The 26,279-nt window shown below is 45.2% G+C and overlaps 1 protein-coding gene across 1 annotated transcript in view; it reads left to right on the top strand.

The window, feature by feature from the left end:
* Positions 1 to 16,999, top strand: part of LOC135397982 (serpin H1-like) — a 70,822-nt gene extending 53,823 nt beyond the window's left edge. The window contains exon 3 of the mRNA XM_064629447.1: positions 16,612 to 16,999. Within this exon, the coding sequence (XP_064485517.1) occupies positions 16,612 to 16,905 (294 nt within the window). The 3' untranslated portion in view covers positions 16,906 to 16,999. The remainder of the gene's footprint in view (positions 1 to 16,611) is intronic.
* The last annotated feature ends 9,280 nt before the right edge of the window (positions 17,000 to 26,279 follow it).

Genomic DNA, 26,279 nt, shown 5'->3' on the forward strand with positions numbered 1-26,279 from the left:
ACGTCTGGGTGTGGAAACCGGACCGTAAAGTTGGGCTTTCCGAGAAACTCATGCGACGGTACTTTGGCCATACGAAGTGCTTCGCCAATCTTCGCCCGTAAACTATGTCGTCCGCACGGCTGACAGCGCGCAACGCCGAACTCACAGGGCTTCAAAAGAAGACGTTGTACACGTGTCGCGCATGAAGCCATACCACAGTCCAATCATTGATCAGGATGATCAATACCTCCACGGGGGATAGTGATACGTGACGAAGTGTGGGTGCCGCGCGGCTTAGCGCGCGAAGATTCATTCTCTCGGTTGCCCGGCTTCCGGCTGCTCATTAAAGCTTGTTGTTCCTTTATCCTACCTATCCTACAACTTGCGTCACTATTGAGGTAATTTGGCCAGGGTTTTGTCCGACTTTGCAGGGAAAACCCTATCCTACTTCCAAGATAGGGAGGTGTCCGACATAGAGAATTTCGTCCCCATGTAGTTTCAATGGGAGCCTGCCCGTGCAATGAAATCATGGGGAGTTGTCCGAGGTAGGGAGGTGTCCGACTTTGGAGGTTTTACTGTACTATAGAGCATTCTACATCATGTAATCTAACAGTTGTTCACGTTTGGATATTTTAACCATGGAATTTACCCTGCATGCACCATACCATGTCCAAACACGAACAACTGCTAGAGAGCAGCATGTACTGTTTCCGTATAGCACTTATGGCTTGCGTCCTGTGATCGGAAACAGTGGTGTTTTTTTCTGCTACAACCAGTAAACTACAGTAAAGATTTAGAAATACTGTGTCATACCATAAAGCACTATGGGAAATGGCAGTTTGAAAAACTGGAGAAGACTGTCATTAGAATGGGGGACATGTTCTACGGTGAAATTTTTTACAGTGTGTGCTGTACCACGTAATGCACTGCAGGCCTACCACAGTATGGTAACGCTCTGAATACTGATTTGCTCAAAAAAGGAATGTGTGCGTTTCTTGTACTAACTTCCCCTTATGCAAGGTTGTAGAAAAATGTTTTCAGCTAATGGGGAGGGAGAGGACATCATTCTGGAGTCTCGTTGACCTACAATGTGTCGTGTGTGAAGGTCATTTTGAAGAGTGTAGGTGGTACAAGACTGTGTTCCCACATTCTTGGCAGTGTTGACTAATAACCATAATAAAGTAGGGTACATTTGTTGCTTCATATATTTGTGTCATGGCAAAGTATGTAGAGATACATCTGTCTCAACATGCAGGTGACAAAACTGCTTTTTATGCCTAAACTATGACAAATAGTTGTCTGTTCAGCACCACTAATCATGTGCCGGCCTCCATGACATGTCTGTGACATTCCAAAGTGATTAACATGTCCCATAGATGTGTGCAATGCTGAAGATGACTGTGTACCTTCTATGGATTCTTGATTCAAGAAAAGTACTGTGTGATTTGCTAACAGCGCCTGGCTGTACCTTCACAATTCTACATAAAAATATGTAAAGTTTGCCGAAGGAAACATCATGAAGGTCCATAGCGAAAAACCCTGAGACGAGGGATAGGAAGGGACATACACAATGTCTCAACATAGCGTGTTTATGTCCCTTCTTGTATCTCCTCTTCAGGTCTCGCCATCATGGAACTTTCAACTTCTTTCATGGACTGGATGGCAGCCAACATGCTGTCAATAAAAAGAATAATGGAAGGAGCTCAATATGATCCTTAGGCTGTGCGTGGTCATTGCTTTCTGACAAATGGTGACTTAGAATTTCAGGACAGTGCCTGCAGTGGTAGTATTCTTGTGTTCTCACCCTTGACGCCCATTGTGTGTCATCGGTCACCTGTAATCTGCTAATATGCACATAGCTAAAACAAAGTATATTTGTATTTCTTTATACTTTGAATACAGTTGGTACAGCACATTGTTTTTTACATGTTCTTTGGAAAATATAAATAAAAAATTCTCTACTCTGCAAGTCTCCTGTCAGCTCTACAGAGCAGCTTCGAATTTCACTAGAAGCCACGTGTGAAACCTAGACCAAACTAGTGGTGAAGGTCCATATAGGTCATAGATAGATACTATTATTATTATTAGATCATAGGTCAGGCTTAGGTCCTGGTTGGTAGCAACGCATTTGAATCTTATTAAAAATTGGTGCAGGAGGTGACCAACATAACTAAATACACCAACTGACTCTCACAAATTTTGTGGTGTTATACTTTTGAAACAACATTAACGCGCAGTGGTCTTTTCTCCTTTGTTCCTTTTAACCTAGAAATATTAGGTCTTCGGCATCACCAGCCTTAGTTGCTGAGCATGCAGTTATTTACGTTGAGCACTGCAGTTTCATATTTGTTTCTCTGGACAAGCAAGCCCGCTTCCCCATTTTGATAAGAGTCTTTCAGCTTTGACAGGGCATTTGTGGACAAGGAAAACATTTGGACTATTGTGTATTTTGCTATGAAGTGCATACAAGGCAGAGGACACCATCAACCATTTCCACCAAGGTTATTAAATTTGTGATAAAGTACATATACCTTTTGTCACTGACTAATTTGGTGGCAAAGTTACTTGAGTGGCAGTTGTGCAATTTTAAGCACATGTTTAAAAAAAATAGGATATGGGAAGTGCTGACTGGTTGAACATGTGGAGTACCCAATATAATAATTGGGGGTTTACGTCGCGAGACAACTGAGTGTGGAATACACAGCACAGTGTAATGTTCCTTATTCTGGCAATGTTAGCATGGTTCAAGAAGTGGGAAATGTTGCACTACCCTTAATAACATCTGTTGGGCCCAGCAAACAGGATACACATACCCTGATCTGAAGACACTATGCCTAACTCAAAAGCAATATGAGATCGACCCGTACGTGTTTATTTGCGAAACTATTATGAATGAAATATGGCCTGTGTGGTATAGAACAATGCGCACACTCAAGTAAACATGCAAAAAATACGTATAAGGGCTCTCGACCTACATGCCGCGATGCGCTCTACGAGATAAACAACACACTACAAAACTACATCCAACACTTTTTGTGCGGGGCAACTCTAATGAGCACTTTCATATAACCGACGAATGGTTCAACGAATGCAGTTCGAGTGGTCACGATACATTCCTACGTCGTTCATTGCAGTCGCGCTATGATGCTGCACAATATATGTATCTCGTGTAACAAGCCTGGCAATCGCACGATGTGCATGGGCAGAAATACGGCCTTCTTTCTTTGAAGACCAGTCCTCTGCAGGTATATGCTCAAACGATCACCAAGTCTCACGTTGTTGCTCAATCGCTCCCATTCCTGCACTTGTAGTAAAAGCAGCAAACGGGTTGACGTGAATGGCAGCTGAACGGTTGAACTGCGAAGTTCTCGAGCACATAATCACAATTTCACGCCGAAAATGATGTTGAGGTGAGTTCGCGTTGTTGTTTCCATCGTTCAATAGTTCTCGGGATTACCTCGGACGAAACGCTCATCGTAGCCGGCGGCCATAACTGGATTTCCTCGCAAACGGGAGAAGACGCCAGGGAAGTCAGAGAAAGCCTCAGCTTTCATCCAATCAGACGCACGATTCTCTATCTACGTAGATGGAGCAGGTTTATCCCATCTACGTCACAAAAATGGCTGCGCCCATGGCTTGTTTTGGTTTCTTTGATGAATTAATTTTCGTAATAGGAAGACAAAATTGAGAAACGAAGGTGCGTTTCGGGGGCAGTTGGATGTGCTCGTTCTGAATATCACAACCGTTTCAACACATCGGGAAATCGGCGTAGCTGACCTTTAAACCATTTCGTTCAATTGGTTCCTTGCTTCGTGACGTGGTCTTCGCCACACAACACGGAAGAGCCCGGTTTCGCGAAGGCAGCTTCTCTGCTTAACTTCGACTTCAGTCAATGAGAAATAGTCGGCTTTTACACGTTGAACGAATTCGCAGTCTGATTTCTCATTGAATCTCATTAAAATTGCGGGGAGAAGTCAATGAGATCATGCCGACTATTTCCAGCAGGGTTGTGACAATTATGAACCGCATAAGTGTCACAAAAAAGGCGTACGCCTCCCGTTTTCAACAAATCAGGGACGATAACGATATCATTCGAGATGATGGTTGGCTAGGAGCATGCTATGCGGTGAAGTTCATTTTTAAGAGTGTACGCCAGAGAGTTAACAGGATTGTTGGCGTCTGCTACTGCCGACGTCTCCGGCTTTGAATGACAGATCTCAGGATGCAGACCTACCGCAAATCCCATCCTAGCAATATATTTTGAGTCTTTCTGACTCGTTCTTTTCACAGTCGAATCTCAATGCCGTTCACGTGAAGTTCAGCGACGTTCTGAGTCGGTGGCTTGTGTTTCCGACATGAATTCCAAGTACAGTATGGATTGCGTGTACTGTGCTGACTGTGCTGCGGCAGCCATCTCAAGCCAAAAAAAAATCGAAAGAACTACGCTTTTGTTATCAGAAACAAGTTGGGAATGCCGGGCAGAATGATGCCTTGAACCGTGATACCATCAAAATGTAATAATCACGTGCAATAAAACAGAACTGTACACTTTTTAAGCATCCAGTCGTCAAGAAATGGTTTATTTATAAAAAAAATTCAGAAAAACGATAATACAGATCAAGAAGCTTGTAAGGTATAACCTGGCTGGACGCCGCCGTTAATGTTTCTTTTCAGAAGGTCTTCTTCTTGTTCCTTGGAAACTCTGGACACCTTGACAGTGACGCATCCATCTCCTTCCACGTTTTTCGTCCACATGTTGAAAGACTGGATTCCAACAGCGGTTGGCGCTGTCTTCCATTCTTCCTTCCTTGAGACCCGGTATGTTTCTAGGGAACTTGTTTCTAATAACAAACGCGTCGTTCTTTTGATTTTTTTGCTTAAGATGGATATCATAGCACCGCAAAGTCAGCACAGTTACACGCGATTCATACTGTACTTGGAGTTCATATCGAAAACACAAGCCATCGACTTAGAACGTCGCTGAACTTCACGTGAACGGCTTTTTATTTTATTTTTTTAAACATACTGCAACCCCTTTAAGGGGTTATTGCAGGAGTGCATCAAAGAAGCATTCACAGGAGAATTGGCGGACAGAACCATCCAGAGCGTTCCAGTCTTCAACGCAACAAGGAAAAAAGCTATACTTAAAAACGTCAACACGGGTACAAATGGGGACAATATTTAGCTGATGAGAGCTTCTGAGTGAGGATGTTCCAGCGTATGATAAATGCAGTCGACCCGCGTTTATCCGGACTTAATTTATCCGGATCCTGCGCTATCCGGACAAAAAAGCATGGGGACGGATTTCTCCCCATGTATTTCACCCTCGTTTATCCAGACTTCAGCTTCCGGACTCGGACGGGAATTCCAGGGAACAGAAGTGACTAATACCCAACAATCGGCTTCAGTTGTCCGGTCATTGTCCAGGACCTTGTCCGGTCATTGTCCAGGACCTTGTCCGGTCATTGTCCACTTGGCCCACACCTAGTGAAGCGAGATCGAGAACCCTGGTTGTGGGCTCCTCTTTACTGACACAAAGAGGGTGTTGCAAGGAAGAATTTTCTCCCTTTCCGACTTTGCACGTTGCACAAAAAGTCTGCAACGAGGACCCCTGCGCTGCAATCACAGATGACGACATCGTCAGTGTCGTCGCTTCCGATAGTGTTCAAGAAGAATCTGATGATGAAAGCGGGGATGCACCAGCTGTGACGGTAGAAAATGCGTGGGTGGCACTGAGAACAGCGCTAGTATTTCGAGCAACAGATCAATATTTCGCAAGTTAATGCCTTTAGCAAAGGTTTGCAAGAACTGGATGCGTGTATTAGAATGAAACAGATGACAATGGATAGTTGTGTAATGGTCAATAAAGATGTTCTTTTAGGATCACTCTGGATTCTCGTGTTTCACTTATCCGGTTCCTCCGCTATCCGGACATTTTCACAGGAAACGGAGCCGTCCGGATAAACGCGGGTCGACTGTATTTGCTAAAAGGAATTCTTACTTTACCATTAATAATAGAATGAAATGTTCTAAGGCGAAGAGCACGCCGTCGAACCTTTAGTGGAGTAATATCAAGATCACGAAGTGCTGCACTTGGTGAAAACCATGGATCGTAACGGGATAATATAAAACGTACTGCCTTATTTTGGACCGAGTCAAGTTTAGCAATATCAGACTTATTGTATGGGTCCCACACTTCGCATGCATATTCCAGGATCGGGCGTATTAGCGTTTTGTATTCAAGTAACCTAATTTCAGGTGTGGCAAATTTTTATGTCCTCCTCAAGTAGCCAACCTTCTTCAGCGCCAGGACAATTGTGGTGACAATGTGGTGACCAGGACAATTTGGGGTTACGGATAACACCCAGGTATTTGTAACTGTCGACCGATGCTATAACCGAATGGTCAATTTTATAGTCAAACAGGAGCGGAGAATAGCGGTGTGTAAATGCCATTTTGGCACATTTTCCGAAGTTAATGAGCATGCCCCACTTGTTGCCCCACGCAGTGATTCCATCTAAAGACTCTTGGAGTAATAATTGGTCACTATGTGAAGTCACCTCTTTATAGATGACGCAGTCATCTGCGTAAAGCCTTATCTCCGCTGGAACATCCTTAGCAATATCATTAATAAACAGTGAAAAGAGCAGCGGTCCCAACACAGACCCTTGTGGGACTTCGCATTGAGATCAGACTGTGGGAAAGACGAGTCAGAAAGACTCAAAATATATTGCTATGATGGGATTTGCGGTAGGTCCGCATCCTGAGCTCTGTCATTCAAAGCTGGAGACGTCGGCAGTAGCAGACGCCAATAATCCTGTTAACTCTCTGGCGTGGTTCTCCCGGTCGCGGTGTACATCCACGTTCTCCGCTCCACGCATCCACGCTCCGCACTCCACGTTTGTTGCGGGCTATCCCGACTTGTGCTGCGAGGGAACCTTCCATTTTGTGAACACATGTAGGCCATAGCCTGGCCTATATAACTACAAAATATTAAGGAAATCGGAGGTGGAGTTTTTGAGAAACGAGAGTCCAAAAAACCGCATTTTTGAAAACATAGCTGTACTCTACACTGCCTTGACGAAAGTGGGCAAGGTACAAACATGTAAATTTGACATCAATTTAAAGAGCACGCTTCGACCTACACAGCGGTACCTCATATATCTCGATGGCGTATAGAGCAGGAGTACAGCGTAAAGACAAAATATGAAAAATGTGAATTTTGTTGCAACTTTGGCGATTTTTAATTAAAGATCAAAATAGAATTGACCGGTGTTGTTTGCACACGCTGAAAGTCGTTGTACCTGACATATTGTGCAAAAAACATCTATAGTTTGGAACTTTCCGATGGCGAGGAATAAAATGTCAAAGTCGCTCCGTCAAAAAGCTCCGTCGCCGAGTCAATATCTTTGGTAATTTTTTTTCGGGCGGACCACAACACATAGAGCCAAAATATTTGTTGCTCCTGTGTGTATGCGTGTTGCGGTATAAATATTTTTTTCAAGGGAAATCGGTGCTGGTGTCCGGACCACCCTGCCTGAGCTGAGATGGAATCACCCTCCTATCAAACATTGCGTTTTTTACTTGACCTGCAGCAATTCCGTTATCATTACAGGAACCAGCGACATTTTAGCCCGTATGAAACGTCCGATCTGACTGTCGCGCATGCGCATTAGTGGTAGAACGCATGATTTCGCTCAAACGACCCGCTCGGTCTCAGTCGGCTCGACCGATTGACATTGGTATCGCGAAGCAAGATGACGACTGCTTCTAGAACGTGGAAAGTTGAGTTGTTGAGTTCTAGTGAACGTTACAATGGGATTGCCACGTATGTTGACGGTTTCGACCAATGTGTATCATCTGCGGGAAGTTGTTGGATGAATTGAGCATTTCACACGCTTCAACGTCCAATCTTGCCGTGCTGCTTGGGCATTTGTGCAACACGGGTACGTACCATTTTCTGTATTTTCAGTCAATACGGGGTGTACAATATGGTGTGTATGGGGATTTTCCCATAATTGGCTCAAACTGGGAAATATAGGGCCCATATTGCCCAGTTTCAGCCAATATGAGGGGACATCTTGGCGAAACGTGCCCCATATTGGACCCGTATTGCCAATGACCAGCCAATATGGGCCCAATATTGTGTGCTGCTTGGGATTAGGACAGCTCGGAGAACCTCGATGTAGCCCGACGAGCCCAGGCGCAGCAGTACAACCGCTGCCGGAGGAACCTGTTGTTCAGCATGTGTGACCTCGTCCTCAAACGGATACATCCACTCAGCGACGCAGCACGAGGTTTCGCAGCTTCCCTTGCTCACAGATGGGAGGGCCCCTTCGTGGTATCCGCCTGCGTATTAAGAATCATCCACAGGCTACGTAGTTGTGCTGACGGAGCGGAGACGTTTTACCTAAGGCCTGGACCGACGAACCTGTCGAGGAACCTTCACCATCGGCCCCACACGGACGAGTTCCGGACAACGGGTCTACACAAAGCCGATACTGGCTAAGACCTCGAGCACAAGTATCCTATTATCTCCGTCATTAGTGTCTACTGTTCAGGGGCGTGGTGGTGGTAGGGGACGTATTGGGTGGACGAAGCAATCGTTACCACGCGAGTATATGACCTTAAATTACGAGAACAGGTATATTTCATGAATTCTACAGAATGAGCTCTATGATGGAAACTATCAGAGAGAAGAGAGCAAAAGGTGAAAATTGTCATTACCTTCGCTGTACAAACGAACAGTCAGCAGCGGATGACGTGTAGCCCAGGTTTTGCAAGTTTGCTTTGAGATCTTCCTTGAGCTGTTCTGTTTCGGCATCTATAGGTAATGCACAAGAGTGTGGCGGCTTTGAATGCTTGTCAGGAAATCCTATGCTAACAAGGCGTTGAAAGTTCGACTGCTCCACGATCGAGAACGGCAGACTGCCCTCAACAATCATTCCTCTTATGAGCTTGTTTACAGCTTCTGTAGAAGTGATCGTCAGTTTCACCTTTCTATGAAGGAATAAGGACAACAGCTTCCGTTCATACCCTGTGAATGCGGGGACTTCCCATGCCCGCGGAACTTCTCAAAGTAGTGTCTGCCTGGCTGGAGACGAGAAGCCGGCGGTACCATGGCCCTTCCGCTTTCTGGAATCTGCGTCCCTTTGTTTTGTGGAGATCGCTCCAGCATGAACCCTCTGCAAAATTTTGCAAGATCTGTTTGAAAAGTCGCCGAGCGAGCACTTAAGAAATACATCAACAAACGCAGTCAACTTCGGCGATGCATTGCAAACAGCGCCATACCGATAGCACCGAAAACGACACCAGTTGTTGGCGACAGAAGCGCGTGCACTGCCTATGCCTAAGCACCTCATCAGATGCAGCTGAATTCTCAGTAACGTCAGTAAGACGCACCATGACCAACTCAACTCACCGCTAGGTTTGAGATGCTCCGCACGCCTGCTCTCACTTGCTTGTTCTTTTTCGTTTCACAAAGCTTGCTGGTTACCACGTTATTGTTCGCGTTAACCTAAACAGTTGCGATAGAATTTGTCGTAGTTGGGCCACGGTAGCTCTACTCCATCCGCACCCACAACTTGCCCCAACTTGCAATAGGGTTGCCACCGTTTGAGACGGCAAACACCGAACACCGGGGGTGGGAATCAGACGAAAGCTTCGAACACAGCGAAGTGCTCGTCTGGTTCTTCTGTGTACATGTGTCTGGTGCGCTGCCAGTATACTCCACCTTAGTCCAATTCCAAACTGTCGTCAACTATTGATGGTCAAGTACGTCTGCTGCTTCAGTTTCCGCGATTTGCTCATAAATGCTATTGCATTTCAATGATATTATGGGATGCCATTTCTGCCGCGATATATTTTTATTTATTTATTTATTTTTCGCCCACATCATCTCGCTTAACTTCGTCTGGCAGGCCCGCTTGGCTTCTCGCATTTACTGCTAATGCGAGGTTTTTCGTCGCGAGACAACTATGATCATCAGTGATCTATGATACCAGATGATACCAGATGATGATCTATGATACCAGATCATCAGATCTATGATAACGATACAGTCAGTTTGCGGATGGATTTTGCCCACCTGATGGTCCTGTGACGTGCGCCGAAACTTCAGCGCGCTGCACACCTGTATCCTGTGAGCAAATTGCTGGCGTCCTCGGCCAAGTTGTAACCCGCAACCTTTGGATGAGTAGGCGTACACGTTAGCAACTGATCCACCGAGGCTGGTTCTCGCATTGAACATAAACGTCCTCCTCGTTGCTCCGAAGTCTCCCTCACACGTCGTTGTCTCGCTACACTTTCGCATGCTTACACTTGAACTGGACAAGTTCCTTGTTCGTCAACTGATTGCGCCGGCGTAGTATGTTTGCGACCACGGTGTGGCATCTGAGCATCTGAAATAGTGATGGGCGTTAAAGCTTCACCAAGCTTCACGTCGCTTGAGCTGACCCAGCACACCTTCTGAGTTCGGGCTTCGCTCCTGCAAACTACCAATAGTTTAAGATATTTGTTTTGAAAACGGAACCTTCTGAGCCCGCGTTTCGCTCTTACAAACCATCGATAGTTCGCTCCCTCGCGTGAAAGTTGAACATATATCTTCTGAAAGCAAAACCGTATGAATTCACATTTCGCTCCTGCGAACTATCGATAGCTTGGTCATTCACAATTTGAAAGTTGAACACAGTTCCATTGGAAACGAAACCTTTTGAATTCTCGTTTTTCACATGCGCACGATTGCGTATCGCTCCTCCAAAGTATTGAATGTTTCTTCTTGGAAAAACGAGAAGCAAATATGATCATCGGAAATAAAATATCGGAAATTCATGAAATGTGAAATATCGGCATATTATAGTTCTACACGGCTATAAAGCGGGCATCTCTGAGGAGGAATTAATGAAACAGAACATGTGTCCTGAGTTGTTACAAACCCGTACTGCTGCGACAATAATATTATTTATATTTATGACAAAAACCTCAAATGCCCTCCTGGGGCGATACCTGGGGGGGGAAATTCGTTATATTCCGTCACCCCCGTGTGTCAACCAGGCGGATGAACACAAAATTGAATGCCGGATAGCTGATCCAAAGAGCGCATTGGTGCACTGCTCCGCGCAAGAAATGTGTAAACCGAAACCAATTAATTACTCGCAAAAATCACTAAGTGTCGACGAGTTTTTTTTCTTGCAATATTTTTCGCTGAATGCCCCGATGCGTAGAACAGAGGTTCCGTAAGCGTACGAACTAAAATTTAAGAGTTAGGATGTTTATTTAATTAGTGAGCGTATGCAAATGAGCCGCTCACTACTCAGTTCATATCCAAAGCTTTACCAAAAAGAAATTTCTTCGACGGCGCCACCTGTTCACGAATTAGTCAGCCGGGGAACTTTCGTGAAACACCCTGTATATGCCTTTATTTCATTTCCATTGGTAACGAGGGTCAGGTTCAAAAGGGAGAGACCCTTTTGAAGAAAACCTATGCACCAGGCTTCCTGATGATCCGCCCTGAACCGCAGGGCTCTGCAACCGTCTTCGTTTGGCAGGTCTAGCAGGGCTAGCTTCTTTGCAGCACCCCCACAAACCCATTACACCTCTCAAAAGTCCCTACGACCTCTCGAATACCTGCCAAAAAGCCAGCAGAGTCACACACCCCTACGGGGTTCCAACACCCCTTCAGATAAAAATCCTGCGCAAACCCCTGGACATGCTGATCTTTCGATCTCGTCAATGTGAATGTAATATCGCAGGTGATCGTGAAGTTGGTAGAAGATGTTCAAATGGAAGATCGTTTCCTAGCTGCCGCCGTGCTCACTCTCGTGGTAACCATGGACACCGCACAGACTGAAGGGTCGATCATACGGACAAGCGGACATTATGGCTTCGGCGAGTTTCCGGAACGTGGGCTGAAGATGCTGCAGGTACCCTCAGGAAATGTTAGCCTGCTCCTGCTGTTGCCGCTAGGAAGATCAAATGTGAGTGGTCTGAGGGGCGCCTTCGCCAACCAGCCTCAGCTGCTATGGGAGCTCCAGGGGCAGTTGAAAGACACTCCTGTTGATCTCACTATACCGCGTTTCAAGGTAAGATATCCAACATTGTAAAGCGTGGCCATGTCGTACTTTTGTGGGGAAAACTTCAGCACAATTACGACCGAGTGCCACGTTTAATATACTATTTAATTTAATATTAATATATTATTTATATATATATATATATATATATATATAATATATTTATTTATATATATATATATACAGGGTGTCCACGCTAAGTGTGAACAGAGTTTTTTAAAATATATATAACACTTTTTCCAAGATGAAATCAATTGCAATATAACATATGCTAAAGGGCACTCCCTAGCAGGGCATTAGCAAACTCCAAAGGCAACGTCTTAATTAACTTTCATTAATTAACTTTTTTAATTATAAAAGCTACAAAGTTGTCCCAATGAGAACATTTGTTCCTTTCGGTCACCTGATATCGTAGCCGTTTTCAGAACAAAAATCCGATAGATCGCCCGCAAAAAATTCGTGAAGGAACGCCATTTTTTTCTTTATTTTGTTCATTGCGCTTCTTAGAAGACGCGTCTTTCTTTCACCCCCAATGTGAGAGGGAGAAAGAGCACACTATCGCCTCTGGCGTCCTGGAAAAAGATTAAAAGGAAACAGAAAATGTAACCCAAGATAAGGCCAGTTCCGATAGAGTCACCCGATACATTTGTTTTTGTTTTGTTTCCGCAAGTTAAAGCTCATCTTCGACGCATGAGGCGGCACTGTGCTCATTCCCCCTCTCCCGTTGGGGATGAAGGAAATACGCGTCTTCTAAGAAGCGCAATGAACAAAATAAAGAAAAAAATGGCGTTCCTTCACGAATTTTTTGCGGGCGATCTATCGAGCGGATTTTTGTTCTGAAAACGGCTACGATATCAGGTGACCGAGAGGAACAGATGTTCTCATTGGGACAGCTTTGTAGCTTTTATAATTAAAAAGTTAATTAATTAAGACATTGCCTTTGGACTTTGCTAATGCCCTGCTAGGGAGTGCCCTTTAGCATATGCTATATTGCAATTGATTTCATCTTGGAAAAAGTGTTATATATATTTTTAAAAAAATCTGTTCACACTTAGCGTGGACACCCTGTATATATATAATATTATATTAATTTAAAGGGACTATGAAATTTCCCGAACCCCCATTCTTTTTTTCGCTGGAAACTGTTCTTCCCGCAGAGAAACTAATATGCCACAAATTTTTCCGGACGAAATCGCTCCACTCTGCGAGGAGCGCGCGCTGGAAATGTCTCTTCCGCGTTCCTCCTCTCCCGCGCATATTTCCCTGTCGATAGTGTAACTGTACGGACCGCACTTCGGTTCCCCGTTACGTCACCGGTGTTGCACAATGGCAAGTAATGCCGCGAGCTCGCGCTGTGGCTGCCGACACTGCCGCCGTCCAATCGCACATACAAGGTCACAAGGTCTCTGGTCGCGTCTGAGGGTTGAAGTTGAAGCATTACGTTTTCGTGGTTGGAGGCGTTCGGATAACACGCTATAATGAACAGCTTTTTGCATGTGAATCGTTTGCTACAGTTGAACTGGCAAGTATGACATGTGATCTGTACTTTGTTCATCGAATGTATTCGTCGTCTGATCTGCGGCCGTTCACAACAAGGAACTCACGCACCTCCGTGGCTTTGAGAGTTTTGCTGACGAGTTACGTGGGCCTCTAGCGATTCACCGCAACATGTATTGGTTGTACCGCCGTCACCAATGGAAAGTGCCTGGTGGTTGCTTGGCGTTGCAGTTATATTTACGTCAGTTGCAGTTATGTTTACATGTTAGCAATCTGACAACAAAGGAAGTGCGTTGTGAAGTGAGACTGTGATATTTGGAAGATGCTCCCTTTGTTGCTCGATTTGTTTGCACGAATCACCGTAAAAGACTGGGTGACCTAATGGGCTAATGTTTTGTTTTACTTTGTTTCAACTCATTACATTTACATCATTACTGTTATTATTCAAAGGAGCTTCGCGCCTTTAGGCGATTTTGATTTAATCCGCATTTATTGTTCTACAGGTGGCAGATTATGTTTCATGCAAGAATTATTTATGAGCACGTCATGTATTCTGTATTCAATGTTGAACACGTCGTAAATCTGAACATTTAGCGTTGCCAACCACCATGCCTACAAAAACTCAGCTGTAGCGTATGTATTCTGTAAGAGTATTCTGACATCGTATTGACTTCTGATAAGTGTTTGTCGTTTAACAAATTTATTGTTCAACCAGGTTTCCAATACTGTATAATACATCCATAACCCTAAGACTCGGGGACACAATCTCACGACAGCAGTTCGCCAGCTTTGTTGCTCCCTTTTATTATTGTGTTACGTAAGCTTGAAGTCACCAGTTGTGTAACTGGAAAAAAGCAAAAAACCCCAGTACTGACGTAGCGTGCCCTGTATTTTGCAATTAGAAAAACGACAAGTAATTGGTACTATTTCAAGTTAACTGCTTGTTGGTCTTCTGGCGGAAATCTGCTTTCTTTGTGAAAGAACTGTTCCATTTGCCACCGGGACGGAGTCCTCGCTATGCAGGCTCCTCCGAAGGTGTGGGCGCACTTGTATGTGCGTCAAGGACGAGGACATCAGGGTCAAACAGCTGAAATGTCGACAGTTAGTTTAAATAGTACAATAACTAAGACCTAACATCTACACATACACATTATATGCTATACATGCATATTTTTATTTTTAATGGAACACAGGATATGTTCTATTTTACACTGTCACACAGCTCATCTAACATCTGTATTGGCACCAGTGTTACCAGCAAATAAGGGCTGAAGTAGCTGCACGGCCTTGCAGGATGCCCAGAGCAAGTTGAGCTCGTTGAACACAGCAGTACACCACTGGTATGATAATGGTTGGTAGGGTTATTTTTTGGTAATGTGAAACAAAGTGCGGAGAGGTGTAGCAGGAACAAATTCTCATGAGGACATAGTGTATCAAAGGTAGGTTCCTTTAATTTAGAGGTGACCTGCAAAGCACTTGCTGGAGTTGTCCTGGCATGTTACCCTGGTGAAAGACTTCAGCTGCCATGCACATGGGCCGCCCTGATTTGAGAAAAGGAAATAACACAGTACACAACTGCAGTTCCGGTGAATGCAAATGATGTAATCTAACTGAGCAATGATTATAAGATAAGAAGTGTAAACAAGAAGATGTCCCCCTCAATATCACATTTGTGCATATGATAAAGCAAACTGTAGATCAAATAACAAAAAAGGTGAAAAGAAAACTTGTGAACAATATACAGAGCCCGAATGGTAGATAAGACACTGCATTAAAGAGGAATCTGGAAAGAGGGTGCACAGCATTTGTCTGCTCTGTATAGTGGGTTACAATGATCATGCTGTCTCATCTAAGTGGTTTCAGGCTCCGCTGAGGAAGTCACTTGTGAACATGAAAACAGGTCAGTGAAGAGAAAAGAACGGATACGTATGTTCAACATATCACATAAATATTCTGTTGAAATATGGTTTCTATGATCATGCTAAACGGAGTGTTCTTCTATCAACAGTGCACCACCTCAGTTTAGGGACTAGATTCGGTAACTTCTACTTTCTTTTTTTTTTACTCTCTCTGTGCCGTAAGCGGCGGCAAGGTTCAGAATCACGCAGATGAGAATTAACCCATTTACACAATCCTGAAATCTATGACAGTATTTGAACCACACGGACTGGGAGACGTTTGTCAGCTCCAATAACGAAAAATACTCACACCTTTGCGCCGTTTAGGTGGATGTTCTTTCCCAGGTGTGGACAGGTATTGTGATGGTGCTACACCTTGATTCAGACGACACTAAGCTCGTTATCCAGTACGTTGAAGAGGTTCAGCGTACGCTTCGTAAATTCGATCATGCAAATGTCCGCTACAAACACGAGCAGCTATAGTCGATGGCACCGCATCGTCTTTCCATTCCGGCAGTCCGATTGCTTTGTGGCGTCAAAAGCTGTCCGTCTCGTCACTGATAAGCATGAAACATTGGATACCAGGCGAATATTGACGTAAATTGGGGCAACCAACTATCCAACATCGTCTCGGCACGTCGACGAAAACCACAGGATGCGACGATCGCGCGAAAGCTGCCGTCATGGAGATTTCCACTCCCGATGAACGCATACGCAGGATCGTACGGCGCATGCTCCTGGCGGGATTCCTCGGCTCGGCAACACGTCACGATGACGTGTTGCTGAGCCGGCCGTGGCCGCGTCAAGTTGCCCGCTGTGTCTCCGCTCGGCAGCTCGCCATGGTGCGGCGCCAGCTGTCCTCCCTTCGCCGCTCCGTTTACATTCCCTCCCGAGAAATCCGCTCGCGCGACGAAGGTAAAATTTCGGTTCTAGACTCAGAAAAATGTCCTCTTTCGAACGAAACGAAGAAAAAATCGTTTCATAGTCCCTTTAATATATATATTTATTATACGCAGACTACTAGAACGTAAACGTTTGAACTTATTTTGTAACGCCCTGGTGACTGTATGTAAGTTGGTTCGCATGTCGTGATAAAACACTTACTTTAGTGAGCTGGAGACAACATATGTCTGGTTGTCTGTCGAACTGACTGGAACTCCTTTCAGGTGATCGCCACCTACAGCTATAAGTCCTCTTTGACTGGACATAGATTCCTGTCGGATCGCTTCCGTACCAATCTGGCGACAGTGAGCAAGCACGGACGCGTTCATCTGTCCAATATGGTAAATGCCGCATCGCTCGAAGTGGTTGGAGGCGTACCGACGACTGATCCACAGACGCTGCTTCAGTTAAAGAGCAAAGAAACGCTACCCCACCAATTCCACGCAGAGAACAGCCTTTTCTATTTTGTTCTGGACCGTTCGGAAAACATACCACTGTTGATGGGACACTTGAACTGAGCTGTGTAGTTTGCATTGTTTAATTGTTTATGAGGAATTACTCTTTCCTCGTTCACGTCGAAATCGAATCGAAATATTGTAGGCTTCTGGGGCATGGATGCCTTTTTGTCTTTCCATTGTGATATGGGTGAATCTGCTGCGGATAAGCCCCTCCCTTATTTATTAATTGTTATATCCCAAGGTCCTTACGGGCGTTATATGGGAAAACGCAATACTATCTGCACATGTAAGCTTGCTAACAAAAATTGTGTTAATGTAGTATTGAAACAATAGTAACACATAATAATTAATAAACCATACATGGTTATGTGGAGTGCCGAAAACGAGAGGAAGAGGGAGGAGGAGGAGAGGGTAGGACTTTCCCTTCGAAGTTTTACCTGAGCAGGACACAGTAAGCCCGTGTATTTTAACTTATGGACAGACGAGACGTGAGGCGGTTGAGGCGCAAACACTTCGAGCACTGAGCTCGGACCTTTATTCACGCGGTGGTGGAGCACCGGGCTTCTTCCTCCTCGCCACAGTAGCCCTCCCCCCAGAAGCGACGGGGTCGCTCCAAGATACGCGCTTGGGTCGCCTCGTAGAAGAACCAGAGTTGGAGCTGACAGTGTTGGCCAGGGGAAGAGGGGGCGGGGGTGGGGGGTGGACGAGTCAGTGAAAGCGGGCCTGAAATATACCTGTGAATAAATTCAGGAGTGCCTCCCACCTTCAATGGATATGCAGGGCCATGACGCTGCCATGTTTGCCACTTCCTGTCGTTGAGAGGGAAGCAGAACATTGTCTGCTTCCAATGCATCAAGTACTGTCTTCATTAGGCTCTCCCAAGGGTAATAAATTCGTGAGAGTAGAGGCATTTGTGGGATTGGTGAAGGTGCACTCACACATGTTGACTGATCTAAACAGGAAAGCAAAACAAAAAATGGCACTTAAAGCCCCAAGCAAGAGGGCAAAGTGGCATCCGTAGATGTATGCACTATACCTTGTTTCCATAGTCCATTTTTAACAACGAAAATGTCGTCGAGGCATTTCTCAGCACCAGCAACCATAGAGCGAAGTGATAACTCATCCATTAAATTACACCTAGAAACAAATAACTGGTGTTACAAATATTTTTAGAACAACAATGCAATTGAAGCTCATACGAGCGTTATAAACGTTATAACAAAAGTGGCATACCTGTATGTTGCCTTCCTGACAAATTCCATGACCCACAGCAACTATGATTAGCTCCTCAAGACATGTTACTGACACCAAGTTTTTCGTTTTGTGATCTCTACTCCTGATCTTCAGAAACGTCTAGTAAACAAGAAAGAAAAAGAAAAAGAAGCAGCATTGAGCAAGCTCTGAAAACCACACACATATAGCAATCACTGTAGCACGCACAGGGAAAGATATGCACCTCTCATATGGAACTTTCTGTGTCAGAAAACTAGAAGTTATTAAGCAAAACCGGAAGTAGCGTATATATATTGCAAAAATTTGGTTAAACAGACTATATATACCTCCATAATCATGGCTGAGCAGCGATATTCTGAGGGAGACAACAACAGAGTTTATTACTTCATTAGCTGAATATGGATGACTGTCCATTAACTCTGAGGGTCGCACACAAAAATATTCACTTATCTCTGAGATTCAAGATGGTATAGCCTGAGGTCTGGTAGAAAGCTTGATGATGTTATGCGAAAAAGAAAAATTGGCATCACCTCCGGGCCAGTTTCCACAACGATGTGTACCGGAATGGATGTTCTGAGGCTGGAACAACACAGTAAGACAACAACGAATAAGAGCGGCCCGAGCACAGAGCCTTGCGGTACCCCACGTGACAAACTAACTTAGGACTAAAAAAATTGTCGATTTTCACAGGTTGACATCTGTTTTCTAAGTCATTTCTACACCAATTCTAAACATTTCCTCTTATTCTAACAGAATATATACCCTACTTAGTAAAATTTCATCATTATAGTTTCAAATGCCGTAGAGAAATCTATAAAAAGGGGGATAGCAACCTATCCACGATCTAAAAACCTACTGACATGATCATTAAAATCTTCTAACAGATGAATTGTACTTTTCTTAGGCCGAAATTCATATTGAGAATAGCTAAGTCGGGGTCGTATTCCCACTTTTTCCAAGAGATCAGCAACTATGTTTCTGCCATACTTCTCCATGATATAACATTAGTGTTGGTAAAACAGACACAGGTCTATAACTTAAAATATGATCATTTGGTCCTGTCTTGTAAATTGTAATAAATTGTCTTGTATTACTGCTGTCTTAAGACATTGGGGTATCTTACCAGATTCGAAAATACCATTGAACAAGTCCCAAGCAGCGCAATGTACTGAAAGTCGAGTTCAATAGGGGTGGACGGTATGTGTCTTATCAGTGTTCTTTAGCTTCACGAGTCTGTTCAAAAATCCACAGAAGAACTGCCCACCCCATTCTTCCTCTTACGACTATAAACCATTCGGTGTGGGCTCCGCATTACTTATTTCAATAAATAGCCGACCAAACAGCTGACAACAGCCTGCTCTGCGCCCTGTGAGCCTGCCTACAAGAACGGTTCCGCCGAGTGGAGGTGTGAGCCGAGTTTTAGGACGGTGTGAGTGTTGAACGCAACGCTCGCAAACCGGAACCACGAGCTCTGTGAACTCCATTCTCTGTTGAGAGGAGGTTGATGGACGGGAGGTTGATGTTATAGCAATCGAGAAACCACATATTGCAACAACAAGACAGGGAACACACGGATGACGCGAATTTCGCATTTGTCCCTCGAGGTTCGAAAAGGAGACACGGCCCTGTTCGGGTTGGCAACTTTGAGTTGGGTTGACCGCGTTTGCAAGCAGAAACGCTGCAGCGTTTCGTTGGTGCAGAAGACCGTACCATTTCCTGTACTGCTAAATATCCCACTGCGAAAATCTTATCGTTTCTTATCTTTTCATTACTGCTGGTGTGAAACAAGCCCCGCGATGTGCCTTTGCCTCAGGCCCCGCACACCCCTAGCACCGGCCCTGATCGCGAGGTCTAATGCCATCATTACCGACGGCTGTCGCTGATAACATAGCATCCCTGTGTCACTACATATCGTTTTCTTATCCGTCTTATACGTTTCTTGTTATTTTATTATTTTTCTTTTTTTGGGAAAACAAAGCTTTTTGTTTTACCACTTCGAGCCTCGAAGATTCCCGTCGGCTCAAGAAATTGGCGGAATAGGGTATTGACAATGTATACAGGGTGTCCCAGAAAACGTGTCACTGAATTATAATAAAAAACTACGCCACCTAGGATCATGCGGTCAACGGCATTTGTTCTTACTAGGTTTTCGCCACCTCCTGATGGGAATGTCATGTATCGTAAGTTTAAATATGTAAATATTTACGACTCGGAAATTTTACAAGTAAATGTCACTTTTTGCCTCACCAATATGAAGAGCGTTCCAAATTCAATCAAATTCATGATAATCGACAGTGATATTCACGAGCTACTCCATTGGAAAAAATAGCCGAACATCATGCTTTTCGGAGCGCCAGACCATAACGAGCGACGACTTTTTGAGCGCAATCGCTCACAGTTCGACGAAAGGGGGTTCCAAACCCAGCCCACAGAGTGATAGTAGAAAAAGTGACAGTTCCTGAAATTGGGAGAGGGAAAGCATGATCCCAGCGAAAGCCGGACGCGATAAGCCATGCCTGTGTTATGTCTTTCTGCACTCTAACCAAGCAGCACAATGTACTGAAAGTCGTGTGCAATAGGGGTGGACGGTATGTGTCTTATCAATGTTCTTTAGTGTCACGAGTGTGTTCAAGGCCTTCCACCTATCCGTCCACCCCTATTGCACTCGACTTTCGGTACATTGTGCCGCCTGGGTAAAAACAGAACTTCACCGCATAGCACGCTGTGAGCCAGCCATTGCCACGAATGATAGGGTTATCACTTGTGATTCAAGGAGAGAGAGGGGCGTACGCTTTTTTGTGGCAATTTGGATATATCATGTAGGGTTCCGCGTTTTCGGCATCTATATCTCAGGAGATTCGGGGGGTGTTTTTCGGCACTTATGTCTCTTCTGAAATTCAGATATTTTCGGCATTTTAAATCGTTTGCGCGAAAAATGGATGCCGGAAAGTCGGCAGCTAAAATATCAAGGAATGCGCAGCTTCCCCAAACACCGCACGAAATACAAGATGCAAAACAACTATGGAAGAAAATGTTTTACCCGTTTCGGAATTTGCTTTATTTCACAGAGCACAATTTACAGCACATTTATACACATTAATTCAGTTTAGGGCTTATTATAGTACAAGCATGAACACATCGTTAAACTTTCATCAGACATGGCTGCTCACTCTACGTTTACGCTCGAGACTTGAATTGCTAGGATTTCCAGTGCACATCTTGACAGAGCAGGCCACGTATTCTCATGCGATGCCCAAAACTGTGGCGGAGCAACTACCTTTTCTGGGGAGACGTACAGGACGTACTCAGAAAATACCTTACGCAAACCATCCATAACAGACTCGTCACGAAGTACAGTGGAAAACACTTCTTCGTAGAGAATAAAACTCGTCTTAAGTTCGGATTTAAGATTTGGGTCTAGGACTTGTGCGCGGTACCAAAAGGAGTCCTCACCATATTTAAGGTCACCCTGCACGTTCCTCTCAACGGAACCGAACCATTTGCTCTGAATGGCTTCGTAATATTGAGAAAAAGCTTCCAGTGTAGATGCGCGCAGTTCTGGTTTCATGGCGTTCAAAAGTGTCAACACATCAGATCCGTAACTACACTGCGTAACATGGCACGTAACTTCTTGCACTTTTCTCCATTCGCTTCTGCACTTCTAAGGAAAGCAACGATGGGGCGCCAAAAACGAAGGATGTCGCACAAGGATTCATAAAATGAAAACCATCGGGACGGGCTTACCGTAGACAAGTACTTCGGCTCAATGTCCATGCCCTTGCACAACTTTTGGAGCTTTCGCCTGAGTTCACGAGGCCCTTTCAGCATCGCGGGCACGTGAACGACAAACTCATGTGCAGTTTTGAAAGAGTTCATGCGAAGAGCGTGCCCAAGAGCATTGTTCAAAAGGTGGCAGGGGTCTTTTATGTGAAGTGCTCTGTACTCTGAGTATGACTCTTTGAGATCGGTATGCAGCTTCGACATGTAGGAGGCTGAGTCCGTCACAATCGTAGCTACGTCCTCGAATGACCTGCCGTCTTTACACAGAGCCTGCTGTATCACCGCTCCCACTGCCGTACCGTTGCACTGATCAATCACCTTAAGGTCTAAAATCACTGTCCTGCGTCCAGTCACCGCCGACGAGTCGTGCTATGTCACCATCACAGCCACAGCCGGACGTCCCTTGAGATCCGGAAATTCGTCAACAGTGATGCTTAACGCGTGGCCTTCCATCGCTGCTCGGATGACACAAATATCCTTCCTGTATACCTCCGGAAGATATTTCCTGTAGAACTGCTCACTGGCAGCCATGGTTCGAGCTGCAGGACACCGTCGGCGAAAGAACTGGCATAAGGGTCCGTCGACGTCGTTCAGCGGTACTCCGGAGTAGCAGAGGGCTCGGCAGAATTCGTGAGCGATGTCATCAGCGTCGTCTTTGCTGTTACGTTCACGTGTAATTGATCCTTCCAGCGACGGCTGTCGTGCACAGGCTGAGAATGAGACCACATAGACATTCGTTAGAGAACCAGACTATGCTAAAAAGCCAGCTTGTTCAAACAGCATGACCAGTACACTTTAAGAAGGACCACTTACCGCCGGCATCTGTTCGTGCTCTTTTCAACTTCTGGTGTCTTGCAGAGCTCACATGTTCGGATAAACGCAGGGCTGTTTTTCCAGATTCACTTTTTAGCGCAATCCGGCAATACTTGCACATCAAACCGTCGGTGCCTTCCGCAGCCGATACTTCGAAATCAGGATACTCTTTGGCGTAATCAGCGGAGGCCTTCCTCTTGCGTCCCATGGCGAGGCCAACGGGAAAATTACCTGCGCGTTTCGTGTCAAATGTCCTGACAATAGTGCCAACGAAACCCAAAAAAGGAAAGACGGCTGCACTTTGGGGGTTGCCACTGCTTGTTGACCAATGCGACGCATGGCCTGGATGACTCACGGAGGGAGAACAGCTCGCTTGGAGAACGACCAGAACGCCTGGAATCTCCTTTCCTTTGTTGGTGGATTCACATGCATTTTGAACCTCCTCTGACCTACTAACGAAAGGGTTACACGAGTTGTTTTCCCTTGTACCAGAGGCTAGTGACTCTTCAGCGCTGTATAATCCGCCTTCCACGTGGAAACCAAGTGGGGAAAAACAAAAATGTGACGCTCCAAAGTTTTAAAAAAATGTTAAGTTGGGGACCGGCATATTCGGCATGTAGCACCAGATGCAAGGGTAAAATTCGGAATTTTTCGGAATATTCCGAATTTCTGGAAAAATATTCGGCGGGTGTTTTTCGGCATTTTTCGGCAAATGCCGAAGACACGGAACCCTACGATATACAATATGCCGCTAAAAAGGCGTATACGCCCTCCATTATCAACAAACCAGGAAAAAGAGCGATATTCTGTATATGACGATGGCGCAGAGCGTGTCATGCTCTGAGGTTCTCGTTTTTCAGTGTATATCTCGTACACAACTAGTGCAAAAGCGTTAAATTCATACTCACCGTCAAATTTGCCGGCGAACTCTTGTCAGGCCGCGCCTTCAGCATGTCATACATAACAAAAGCACAAGTTCACACCCTTAAAACTTCACCATCTTGCCAAACCCGCCATCTTGCTTGACGTCACCCGATCACCATTACACCAGTGTGGGGTGTCATGCCCGCGCCCAGTGATATGTGCCGCAACCAATACGGCAGTGTGTGGGCGTCATAACCGAGCCCACTGATATGCGCCGAAACCAATACGGCAGTTTCCTCGACTGGAGCTATCTTGCCTGACGTCACCCGGTCGCCATTACAGCAGTGTTGGGCCATCATGGCCGCCCCCGGTGATATTGCGCCGAAACCATAGAACTAGAAACCAAGCCAGCGAAGGGGAACATCTCAACATGGGAGCCGCCATGATCGATACGGTAGGCCTAGCGTGTTACGAACGGCGTCTCCTACGAGTTCCGTGCGCCATTCTTTCATGTCGCGGCACAAGGTTTAAACCGTACGATACTCATTCCCTAAGGAGTCAAAGCGCACAAGTGATGGCAGACAAAACAAACACACTTCGCACACGGCATGGCACATGGAGCCCAGCGGAAGCGGAAGCGACTTGCATTGGATTGGATACAACGGCCAACAACGGCAAGCTACCTCGAAACCCCCCCGGTCTTCACACGTGGAAAGGCTGTGGCCGAATCCGGCCGAACCCAGATTATCGATGACGGCGCCTGCCGGACATGGACATTGAGAGAGAGTCTTGCCTCCGTACAACTCCTTTGCTCTCCCTCATCACTGTCTCTCTCAACTTTTCTTCTAGCCTCTCTCCTTATGATTTCTATGGCCGAAACGAAGGTATAGCCAGACCATCATCCCGAATACCATCGTTCACTCCACTGATTTGTTGAATATAGGAGGCGTAGGCCATTTTGCATAGAAATCTTGACGAGTGCATGCTAGAAAGAAACTCTGCAACTGGGACGTAGGGGCGAAAAGAGCGCCTTGAACCAGACAGTGTTGCCGCGGCACCGCTCTGCCCTGCCGCTAAACTTAGCGGACAGCATAATGTATATACACACTAATTGTTAGAAAACAAGGCCTGTGCTCAAAGATGAAACACATGAATGGTACACACACCAAACGTTCATGTACATTACGCATAACAGTTGTATGGGAAGTTGAGAAGGTATACGTACCGCATGCAAAAAAAGAAGCCGGTAAGCATACACCAAACATGACGCACAAAAGGTTTTTGGAGTAGCAGGGTTTTGGCCCATGCAACACACCCGTAATCCATTACTGCAACCCTGAGATTGGAGAAAAAACACAGACACGAAGAAATACAGACACGACACGGACGCCACGTGATGGGGACGCCGTCACCACGTTCGCCACAGAGCCGTATATTAAAAGGGAGTCTGGCCATTAATGGGCCATGCCTATACCTGAAGCTCCACCCACTTTTTCAGCTTTCTGACCAATGACATCTTGAAATATGGTGCGCAATCAATCAACCTATCCTCACTATTTGTCCGCCTATCGAACATATGGACAGCGCCATGTTGAGTGGCAAGTGGATTGGATGGGATTGAAATGGATACCTCTAGCGATCTGCAAAACTAGTGGATTTTTTGTGCAATATGATGAACGCCACCTAGGTAGCGCAAGGCACGTCGGGAATTGTCGTCTGCTTCCGTCGTCGTACCGCTGCCGGCAGAACCACTTGCTGGTACACATCCGGTTGTCGGTACGATTTTTTAAAAAGAAAACAACATGACTAGTTGGAATCGAAAAGGCAGGAATGTTTTATCCATAAAGTAGACCTCTACCGAAGAAACGTCACCGTGACGTAATCATGACGTTGGTAGACATAGTGAAACCGAAACAGGGCAGGCGGAGAACACCGCCGTTTCACAAAGCCATATTCCTTCAAGAGGGTCATGGGTGACTTCTTTGTATTAATGGTACGCACAAATAAGATCACGTTTTTAGTCGCTTTTAGTAGTTTTTAGTCGCTTTCGTGTCTTCATTCGCGTTCCCAATCAACCGCGGAATGAAACGAAGTGTTCATCCCAAGAGTTGTATCGTCCGAAAGTCAATGTCGTAATCCTGCGGAATGTGGTTTGTTATTACGACTTAGTTCGTACTTGCTTTGTATAGAGACACCACATGCACTCCTAGAGAAAATCGTGCCCTTCAGGCTCCAGAAAATGGAAGAGCCAGGTAGCCATCTTTAGAAAGGGCTACCGAAAAGGTAGGACTACCGGTAGAATGGAGCAGAACAAGGCCATGCAACTAATAATATGTAAAGAATTGCAAAAAATCTTAAGAAGACACATTTAAACGTGGCTTTCTTGTGACTTATTGGTTTTTTGCTATAGTAGTTCCATTCTACCAAGTTGGCGGCGCTGTTGTCATTTGTTTGTAAACGAGGATAGGTCTGTTGAGTAATTAAGCTCAAAATTGTACAGTTCAGCCCCCTTTTTATTATTATTTTGTTGTTGCCGTCGTGTTCACGAGCCATAACGGCCACAACAAAGCGTATTTTTTTTTGGTTAGATATCGATAGCGGAGCGTAATTTGGAACTGATTTTCGAAAAACTTATACGAGGACGTACATCTGCAGCATAAAATCAGAGTACTTTGTAAAAAAAAATTGTCGCGCAATTCCCGCTTCACCGTGTTTGCTGTCGTCGTCATTTTGAGTGGCAGTCG

The sequence above is a fragment of the Ornithodoros turicata genome, chromosome 6 (assembly GCF_037126465.1).
Source record: "Ornithodoros turicata isolate Travis chromosome 6, ASM3712646v1, whole genome shotgun sequence".
Lineage (NCBI taxonomy): Eukaryota > Metazoa > Arthropoda > Arachnida > Ixodida > Argasidae > Ornithodoros > Ornithodoros turicata.